Source organism: Sorex araneus, chromosome 2 (assembly GCF_027595985.1).
Source record: "Sorex araneus isolate mSorAra2 chromosome 2, mSorAra2.pri, whole genome shotgun sequence".
NCBI classification, from domain to species: Eukaryota; Metazoa; Chordata; class Mammalia; order Eulipotyphla; family Soricidae; genus Sorex; species Sorex araneus.
Window position 1 is genome coordinate 161,964,525 of NC_073303.1, and position 11,018 is coordinate 161,975,542.

At 36.9% G+C, this 11,018-nt stretch overlaps 2 protein-coding genes across 2 annotated transcripts; one reads left to right on the forward strand and one right to left on the reverse strand.

The window, feature by feature from the left end:
• The first annotated feature begins 387 nt into the window (after positions 1-387).
• On the forward strand, positions 388-1,023 carry LOC129401712 (high affinity copper uptake protein 1-like). The gene has a single exon (XM_055124520.1). The coding sequence runs from the start codon at positions 388-390 to the stop codon at positions 1,021-1,023; it is 636 nt and encodes a 211-aa protein (XP_054980495.1).
• A 4,690-nt stretch (positions 1,024-5,713) lies between these two features.
• Positions 5,714-6,646, reverse strand: LOC129401713 (olfactory receptor 5K3-like). The gene has a single exon (XM_055124521.1). The coding sequence runs from the start codon at positions 6,644-6,646 to the stop codon at positions 5,714-5,716; it is 933 nt and encodes a 310-aa protein (XP_054980496.1).
• Between the last annotated feature and the right edge of the window lie 4,372 nt (positions 6,647-11,018).

The following is an 11,018-nucleotide window of genomic DNA, read 5'->3' on the forward strand; positions in this document are numbered from 1 at the left end:
AGGATTTTAAATTGAAGAATTTTTCGAAGTATCAATTAAAATAATTTGAGTGGTTTATAGCAACAATAAATTAAAATGTACGTGATCGATATTTCAAAATTAGTAAAAAGTTATTTAATTCTAGTAATTATAAGTGAAAAAACTGTAAAAAATATATCACATTATGTTCACTATCAATCAGACCCTGATAATATTTCATGAACAAGAGCTTACCAATAAATGCATAGAATTTATAAAAGACAACCAAATGGAAAAATTTTAATTGAAAAGTACAATATCTGGTGTCTTCTGAGGCTCAGGGAAGAAGCTCCAATTGAGGAGTCTATCTTCTTTCCAGATCTTCTATGATGCGTGTTTTTTCAGGGACAATGGCCTATTCGCACCATTATGCAGTATCAATGGCCACACCAGCGCCCTGGCACCTCCTCACCAGCCTGGTCACCTCTGGAGTCCCAATCTCAGGACAGCAGCTCAGAAATATCAATGATGATGCCCATGACCTTCTACTTTGACTACAAGAACGTGGATCTGCTGTTTGCGTGGTTAGTGATGGCTGCAGCTATGGTCCTGGCTTTCGTGGCTGTGATTTTGCTAGCCAGGGGCTACATAGCGCTCAAGAGAGCTCGCCAGGAGTTCTGTCCCCAGTCCTTGCTTTTCCCGAGATCAAATGGAACCTGCCCCACAGAGAAGCCCCAAAGCACCAGGCAGCAGCTGCCGAGCACTGGTCATTTGCAGACGGCTCTCTCTGCATGTGCACCAGGTGGTCCTGAGCTTCCTGCTGATGCTGATCGCAGTGTCTTACAATGCCTACCTCGGCCTGCCCATGCTTGCCAGGCCAGTACCAGGCACTGGCTCTTCCTTTGGAAGAAGGCAGAGCAGGCGGAGTCACAGAATCATGACATGAACCTGGTGTTGCTCTATGACCCCCCCCCTGGACGAATGAGCCCTCAAGTTCCTGGTCTCTCCATTGTTCTCTTGATGCCTCTGGATCGCAGCGACTCTAATGAGCTTGACAGATACTGAGCGAATGTGGCAACTGTTTCTGGTGACTTTTCTGATGAGCTGAAATACTCACAGGAGATAAGGCCTGTGGGTCGCCCTGTCTCCCTGGTTTCAAGTCCATATCTTTTTTCCTTCCTTTCTCTTTCCCTTCCTTCCCTTCAGAGCACAAAGCTCTGAGTTCAATCCCTGAAAAACTACATATGGTCTCCTGAGCACCATCATAGGTGATCCCTGAGCCAGAGCACAGAGCCAGGTGTAAGCCCTGTGCACCTCCAGGTATGGTCTAAAAGCACACAAACCAGATATTAAATAAATAGAAAATCTTAATGTATCAAAACAAGTAAGTGGTTAAAAAATACAGTCTCCTAAAATGGGTCAGGGAAATAGCTCAATGGCTGGGGAGAACGTGCCTTACACAGACTAGGTTCTAAGTGCACTACTCCATCCACCTCCCATCACCATATTGTTAGTGAGAAAGTGGATTATTTAGCTTGTGGGTTCTTGAGAGTTGTATGAAAGATTTCCATATATAACTAAGAATATGCTTAAGAAGTTAAGGCTAATTGTTGAGGTCAGGTTGATGGGTCTGAGTCTGTCCCCACTGTCCAGGCCTCTCTTCTTATTCATGCACAACATCACCTTTTCTGTTTCTTGATGTTTGGACCAGTGTCCCTGCCATCACATTGCTTGTCAGTTTTGCTCGAGTGGGCACCAGTAACGTCTCTGTTCCTCCCAGCCCTGAGATTTTTAGCAGGCTCTCCTTACGTATCTTTCCCAATGATTGGAGGCTCTTTCGGGGCCAGAGGAAGGAGACCTATCATTACTGTTTTTGGCATATCAAATATACCACAGGTAGCTTGCCAGGCTCCATGGAGTGGGATACTCTCGGTAGCTTGCTGGGCTTTCCGAGGTGTGTGTGTGTGTGTGTGTGTGTGTGTGTGTGTGTGTGCGTATTTATATATAACTCATTTGTTGACTACTGTCTGAGCTCCTGAACTCCATCAAATATGGTGTGATAATTATGGAAAATGGGTAGGAAGTGTCTTATAATGTGTCTGGAAAGTGGCCTGAAGCAAGGCGGCAGTTGGGTAATGGAGGTTGGCTCCCAGGGCTGGGTCCTTTGGGGTAGGGAGGATTATCACCTGCCCCCATCTGGGGCGCCCCAAGTGAAAACAGCCTGGCTCGGACTGGTGTATGTCCTAAATCCTGTCCCCCAAAATCTGCTCGCCTCTAGTGTACAATGACCTGGGCTTGTCCCTACACTATTCTCTATCCAGTATATGATTTCTGAATCTGAAATCTACAGCTAGAACCCTGCCACCTGTGTCCCCTTGTTGTGGCTTTTGTGGATTGATGCTCTGTAGCCTTTCACTGGACCTCTCTTGGATTCTGTCCTGGCAAATCCCTGTCCCTTTAGTTTTCTTTAGTCTCCGACCATGGTTAATGCACAGGGGTGAGAGTCCTGCTGTCCTGCAGTCTGTCTGGGCACAGGTGAGGTGGGGGAAGCAAATAGTGCTTGTGTGGCTGGGGGCTTCCTTTTATCTGCTGATATCATCCCTCCCACACCTGAAGCATCCCATGATTTATTTTGACTGGATACATTTTTTTTTTGGCAGGAGAGATTTAAAATCACCTGGATAATTTAACTATTTCCCCTGCTACTTCACCCTTTCACTTCCACTGCATCAGTGTGACCTGCTGAGGAACACTGGGTATGTATGACAATCCCTGAGCAACACTGGGTGGTGTCAAGGTAAGTCAATGCTGCTGAAGCCTAGTAAATGCATTACTGCTAGGCCGGAGCATCAGAACTGTCAAGGACACATTCCTGTGCCAAATGCATCTGTCCTGGGACCACAAACAACACTAGGGAGGCTCCAACCACACTAAAAACTACCAGAGTTCAGGGAGATGGCTCAATTTCAGCGCATGATTAGTATAAGAGAGACTCTCATGTGGATTTTTGGCATAGCCTGGCCTCCAGAGCATCACTGTTGCATCCTCAAAGCCCCTGAGCACTATGGCCACTGTGCTGGCGTTCCCCAAGCAGAAGTGTATTGTTGGACCTGAGCACCGAACCGTCAGGCTCTCACCAACTGCTCTATAGGGCAAGAAGTCTTGGGCCCGCCAGAGCTCAGCCAGAGTATTTTTAAAAAAGAAATTACCCAAGCAAAATCCCAAACCAAGAGACCTTCATTAGTAAATTCTACTAAATGAAAAAGAGCACCAATTCTTTACAACTAAAATATTATAAAGACAGAAGCATATAATGCTTTCTATTAAAGAGACCTAGGTTATTTGTAATAACAAAAACATGCACATATATACACATATATCTCAATATGTGTGAGAATATTTATATGCAAAATCTTTGAGCAAACAAAATTCAATAAGACATAGAAACAGTTGTACATCATAACATATGGGTTTATTTCATGCAAGTTTGGATTAACATTCAACTATTAAATAATGATGGCCAGGGATATGACTCAATGCTAGAATGCATCTTTGCTTCATAGATGAAAAGACTTAATATTGTTCAATTGACAATGCACCAAAAATTTGTTTAAAAATGCAAGGAAATCCCGACCAAAATTCCAACTTGATTCTTTGCAGAAACTGACAAACTATTCTAAATGGAAAGACGTTTAGGATGTCAATCTTCAATAAGAAAAAAAAAGTAGAATTCACATTTACTGTTTCAAAGTCCATGAAAAATGGTAACAATCACAAGAATTGATACTGACATGTTATATTGGTTGATACTGATAGTTGCTGAAGCTGACATTAAGTGAAATTTCAATGACAGGCTGGAAAAAAACCCTCTAATTCTTTTGCATCTAGAAACTTTACTGAGAACGGGAAAAACATTTCATGTGACTATATCTATAACTACCCACAATTTGAGAAAGCAAAGCTGATAAGTTTAAATGATTTGTCTTAAGTCATTTAAAATAAAAGCAGTAAAATTATCACATATTAGTTTGTATATTAGCAATTCCATTCAAATGAATTTTTTTGAAAATGATCAAATGTATTTGATATCTCATTTAGTTCCTATGATAGAAATTCAATTGTAATAGGGCTGATATTAGTGAGATGCCAGGACCTTATATTTTTATTCAACAGTGGAAATTTATTATTTTTTTCTATAGAAGGTTTCTTATGCCTGTGCAACACATCTTTCATTTGGAGTCTAAAAGGAGAGAACTAGAGTATTCTTAGTTTCAATTTTCATCATCAATTATCTGAATTTTTGAGGTCACTCACCCTTGTACCAAGTTTTCAATCAATTGACAGATCAGTTTTCTGAGGAATGCAATCACAGCAGTCTTGACACGGAAGGCTTCCATGCCTGATGACTCTGTCAAACTCAGATTCCCTAGCATCATAGCACTGAAGATCTTAAGTAACCTCTATTACTTCCCCCATTCTTCACATCCATGTTTCCCACATTCACCAAATGCTCACCAGTAGTTTTGTTGGCTTTCTGACTTTATCCAACAGTCACCTGTCCCATTCTGCATTCCCAATGGCACACCAATTTCCAGTAATATTGACTGTAGTCTGGATCATTTCTGTTTGTCCACAAATATATATATTTTAATTAAAGTGTAATTTACTTGTGTTTCTCCTTAAGAGCTAGATGCCCTGGAACCAAATTCAAATTCTAGATCAATTCAGATGACCTAGTTGAACTTCACTCAGATCTTAGGATGTTGTTATGGAATTTTGAGAAAAACATGAAAAGTAATACCTACCTAAGGATATTTGATATATATGAGAATTAAGACTTAGAACATAGTAGATTATTATTTTTCATTCATATTTGTATACATATATGATCAGTAAATACTTTTTGTCTAGTACAGTTTTCACTATCTTTAGGCTCATTTGTAGTTAAGAAACATATCCAGTTTTTCTTTTATTGTTAGATTTATATTAAAATTTTTATATTAGAATTAGTATAGGTGAGTGCTATTTTCAACAAGAAATATGTAATAATATTTATAGAAAAAATCTATTTGGTCAGTATATTCAGGACTAAATTGTTATATGTGATAGATTAGTGGTAAGATTTCACAAAAGTATGAAAATCCATAGGGGTTTCCCATGCTAAATTTTCATTGGCATAATTTAAAGATATAAAGTTGTAAACATAGTCTATCATTAAACAAGTAATACATTTTTGAGAAATTAAAGTAAAAGAAGAGAATGTCTTTGGAGAATACATCTTACATGTAGAGCAATTTTAACCAGTCTCTTGAAGGAGTATAAACAAAGTTAAAATTTAAATGTAAATAAACAATTTATTTCTGACACATTTGTACAATTATGCTTTTGTTCTACAAAGTTGATACAATATTAAATGGAGATTACCTATATGTATACACAATGTAGGAACATTTAAGCATCTTTTGAATTTGTTGCAGATTTAAGGTCCTTATACTTTGAATCAATTACTTACTATAATAATCATACCTTGATACAATTAGTAACTTTAAGAGAGTTATTCCGTTCACTGCAATAAATCTTCCTTGCTTAGAGTTTGAAGTAAATTTTAGCAGAACTTATTTACTCATAGGTCATCATATTTTATAATTTTAAAGTTTTATTTATCTACAAAGTGTCCAATTTTGACTTGCTCAATACTTCTCAATTTTCAAAAGGTTTTATCAACTTCTTAACAGAAAATATTTATTTCAAGATATTAAGACATTTTCTTCAGGTATTTTTTAAAAGCATTTATGACTTCCTTATTTCTTAGGCTGTATATAAAAGGATTTAATAAAGGAATTATTAAGGTGTAAAAAATTGCTATGGGTATATCGTTTTCCCCATTGTTAACTGAACTTGGGCGAATGTACATAGATAGCAGAGAACCATAGAACATTGAAACAGAGACAAAATGAGATGCACAAGTGGATAAGGCTTTGCCTCTTCCTTGTTTGGATTTCATTCTGAAAATAGTGAAAAGGATGCAGAGATAAGATATCACTACTATTGTAATAGTGAATGATTGAACAGACCCTGAAAAGATAAATATCATTAGTTCATTAATATAAGGGTCAGTACAAGATAGTCTGTATAATGGAAGAACATCACAAAAGAAGTGATAAATTCGATTAGACTTACAGAAAGTTAACCTAAACAGAAACACTACATGAATTAGGGGATGCACATGACCACCAATGTAAGCCCCTGTGGTCATTTGAATACAGAGTTTCTTTGTCATTTTTGTATGATAATGCAGTGGGCTACAGATGGCTACATAGCGATCATAGGCCATGGCAGCAAGGAGGAAGCAGTCTGCAGTTTCTGCAAGGCAGAGAAAATAAAATTGTGCCATGCATTCGTACAAGGTTATCAGTCTGTCTTTAGAAAAGAAGTTCTGTAACATCTTGGGGGTAATGGCACAGGAGCAACAGGCATCCATTAGAGCAAGGTTGCCCAGAAAGATGTACATTGGCGTGTGAAGGTGACGCTCAATTAGAATCAGTACCACTAGGCCAAGATTCCCCACCATGGTGATCAGGTAGATGGCAAGGAATATTAAAAACAAAATGGTCTTCAGCTTTGGGTGATCCGTAAATCCTATGAGAATAAATTCAGTTGTCAAGTTATCCTTGGTCATCTCTGTCATCTCTGTTGAGATAATAATTGTGAAGATAAGAGATTGCAATTGATAGAGTATAATTTTCATCCATAACTCCACCCTTTTACGATATAGGAAGGTACTTCCTTAAGTTGCTCTTAGTCTCTTGAATATAGGGACTTCTAAAATATTACTTTTATAGCCTTCTATGTAAAATTCAGTATTACAAAAAGTATTCACATTTTCAGGCCAGATACTTACAGACGAACAGGCTTCCCTGTGAATGAACTTTACCAAATATTGTGTACAAATCTAGGATGACATATTTTATTTATATTTGTTAATAAATGGCAATATTTTTTGTTTTTTAATTAAAGTTCTTTATAAGCAATTAAAATATATATATTATATGCAATTTCCAGTGTGTAAAAAGTTTTTGTTTCTGCAATTGAATGGAAAATAGCATATGAAATCTATGTTAAATTTATGTTTTTTAGTTCCTTAAAGATTGTTAGGACTGGGGAGAAAAAACTATATGGAAAGCCTAAGTAAATATAGACAAATTGTATTTCAACCTTTTATCTGCATTGCATCGATTTTCATAAACACTTATGAATCATTGCATTCCATTAGCACTGTTGATTTTTTTGTTATTGTTTGTGTGTTTTTATGCCATACCTGGTGGGGCTTACTCATGGCTCTGCACTCAGGATCACTTCTGGCAGGGATTGGGAGACCTTAAGTGGTTAGAGGAATTGAAAGTAACCACTTGGCATAGGCAAGTGCCCTACACACTGTAGGCTTTTGCCCAAGTCCTTTTGATTTTTGCCCGTATATTTTTGCCCAGTTATTTTTGTTTCTTATGTGAAATATATTTTGCATGTAATGTTACTGAATAAAGGTTTAGTTCAACATCCCAGGCCATGCTGATCTTCATTTTCCACAGCAAAAAGAATGCCTACACAGTCTACACATTCAAAAATTGTTTGTTTAAATCTTACCTTTTGCCATGTATGCAACATATATAAATACAGTTGCCTAATTAGAACTGAAGGCATTTTTAGATGATTTCTGACTTAGACTTTTTTTTTCTCTTTGGGTCACACCTGGAGATGCTCACAGCTTATTCCTGGCTCTGCACTTAGGAATCATACCTGGCAGCGCTCAGGGGACCATATGGATGCTGGAAATTAAACCTGGGTCAGCTGTGTGCAAGGCAATACCCTATCCACTGAACTATCACTCCAGCCCCTAAATTAGACTTCTTATCCCAGGTTTGAAATGCAGTGGGTCTAGGAAAGCAGTGTTTTGATGGAAACAGTGATTTCTTCCTTTCCTAGACCCACCTGAAAGCTTAGAATAGGTAAACATCTTTTTAGTATCCTGTCAGCAATCCCGTTTGTCTTCTGCAAATTGAGACTATTTTGAAGAATTTATAAAAAAAATAATTTAAAACTCATTATTTGTTTGGGGTTGAGGAGACAGCCAGCGGTGCTCAGGGCTGACTCCTGGCTCTGCTCAGGGATCACTTGTGGCAGGCTCATGGGATCATGAGGGGTGCCAGAAATCAGACCTCTGTCTGCAGGCTATGTATGTGGCAAGTGCCCTACTCGCTGTATTATCACTCCAGCCTCATTAAACTCGTAAATTCATTATTTAAAAATGTGATATCCAAAATATTTAAAACATTCACACAACCCAATAGTAAAAGCTAATGTCATTGAAAATGGAAAGAGGAACTGGATAGTTATTTTCTAAGGAACATATGCAAATGATCAAACAAACACATGAAAAATTTCCCAGCATCATTAAGGAAATCAAATCAGAATGATATGAAGATTTGATCTCAAACATCTTAGAATTACTATAATCAAGAAGGAAAAAATGGTTGGTGAATAAGTACAGATAAATGAACTCTTGTACATTATGTAGGAATGTAAATAGGTTTAGTTACTATAGGGAAAAAATGTAGATTCCAAAATAATTTAAAAAATTAACACACATTTCTTGGTATGCATGCAAAATAAATTAAAACACTAGCATAAAAAGATATTTGTACTTCTATGTCTATTGGAGATGATTCACAATAGCTAAGCTGCGGGAAAAACAAAATGACTCTCAGAAGATTATTAATGATGATTATGGTAATGATACTTATATATAAATCATGGAGTGATAGCACAATGGGTAGGGTGGTTGCTTTGCATGCAGCTGACCTGGGTTCAATTCTTCAGTCCCTCTCGGAGAGCCCGGCAAGCTACCGAGAGTATCTCTCCCGCATGGCAGAGCCTGGCAAGCTACCCATGGTGTATTCAATATGCCCAAAGCAGTAAACAACAAGTTTCACAATGGATATGTTGCTGGTACCCGCTCAATAATATTGTAAATAAATGAAATGACCTCTTTTGTGGTAATATGCAAGTAGCTTGAGGACATTATGCAAGTGAGATAAAAGGGACATAGACTAAATGGCAGCTATCAGACACTGAATGTGTGGGGAAAATGGCAGAGATGCAATTTAACAATGCAAGGTTGCATCTAATAGGTGAAGAAACCCGGAGAGGTAATACACAGCATAATGAATATAGATAATATTGTGTTATACTCATCAGGCTTACTAATACTAAAGCTTAATTATTCCCACACAAAAAAGAAAGGATCTGTTCCGATTACCAACACTGCAATGACTATGATATTAGAGCATGTGAATGTTTCATCAATATGCTATATGTACAATGTCAAATACATTATATCTACCTGTCAATAGAAACATTTCAATGAAAGTTTAGGTATCATTTATCTAAAATACTCTGCTAATATTTTGTTGTTTCCTGAGATTTTCAGAAGTATATCAAAGTAGACTAAAGCCATCAAATAAAAATATGTTCATTTTCACTTTAGCTTCTAATATGTAGAAAAAAGAAAATGTTTTTGAAATTTTATTTTATCTACCTTGAAAAATTTCCTTTTGGAGATCATACTCATAGTCCAGTGGTATGGTGTTTGCTTTGCATGTATGAGGCCCTAGTAACAATTCCAGCACAGAAAAATGTAAGTAAAATAAAGTAAAAAATAAATAATATTCCGTAATTTATAATTATTAAGTGATTAATTAGCCTGTATGCAAAATTAGAGTATTATGCATAATTATAAAATTTGATGATAAAAAAGGTTTATTTTTAATAATAAATAGATCAAAATAAAAGAACTGGCTGAATATTTTATGGATTCTTTTTGTTTTATAAAATTATTAGTCACTATATTTCATCTAGTGAGACATATATTTCAAAGGGTGAGTCTGATGTATTTAACAAAATTAATTTATGTCCTTACCTATGTATTTTGAAATTCAGCCTTAAAATCAGAAAATATCAGCAGTGACTGCAATATGTCTTAGGATTTTTCCATACACTTACTGTCGAGAGCTATAAAGATAATTAAGTTAATGTCACGATGAATAAAAATTTCTAAATAATTCTAATAATTAAGTATTTCTGGATGCCAATATTAAAAATAAGAATAAAACAGAATATTTCCCTTACCTAGATTTCACTGAGGAGAATTTTATAACACCTCAATATTTGCTTTATGATGTTAGGTCTCACAGAGTTGCAACATATAAACCTTTGTCTTTAAAACATTTGGGATTATAAGAATGAGAATCAAGAGGATTACTAATAGGTCAGTGTCATTAATTGTGTTTTTTTCTCAAGGCAAAGCTACAACTTTTTGGCAGATGCTAAAGGGATTTTCCTTTGATGACATCAGTGGATTTCTTTGGAGAGATTCATTCTTCAAAAATATGAAGACCAGGTAATGCTAATTAGAGATGAATTGTGATTCCCAGCATATCATATGGTCCCCCGAGCACTGCCAGGAGTAATTTCTGAGTGCAGAGCCAGGAGTAAACCCTGAGCATCCCTGGGTGTGACCGAAAAAGAAAAAAAAAAAAGGTGTATTGTGAGACAGGCTGGAGCAATAGCACAGCAGATAGGGTGTTCACCTTGCATTCGGCCGAGGCGGGTTCAATTCCTCCACCCCTCTCAGATAGCCTGGCAAGCTACCGAGAGTATCTTGCCAACACAGCAGACCCTGGCAAGCACCCTGTGGCGTATTAGATATGCCAAAAACAGTAACAAGTCTCACAATGGAGACATTACTGGTGCCCACTCAAGCAAATCGATGAGCAACGGGAAGACAAGTGATTGTGAGACAAGGTCAGTGAAAATGACCTTCACTAAAATCACTGAATTCAACGCTTGATCATCATATTGATTTTTATGTGACTGAACAGTTTTTCAAATTATGTACCCTTTTCTGCAAAAAAAAAAAAAACTAATAGAATAAGGTAGAATTAGTAGAATAGGACTGTGTTTGACCTAACTGGATTAATCCAATTGAAAGATTAATGTAGTTCATG

Coding starts and splice junctions, on each gene's coding strand:
- LOC129401712 (XM_055124520.1), top strand. CDS start 388: ATGCAGTATCAATGGCCACACCAGCGCCCTGGCACCTCCTCACCAGCC.
- LOC129401713 (XM_055124521.1), bottom strand. CDS start 6,646: ATGACAGAGATGACCAAGGATAACTTGACAACTGAATTTATTCTCATA.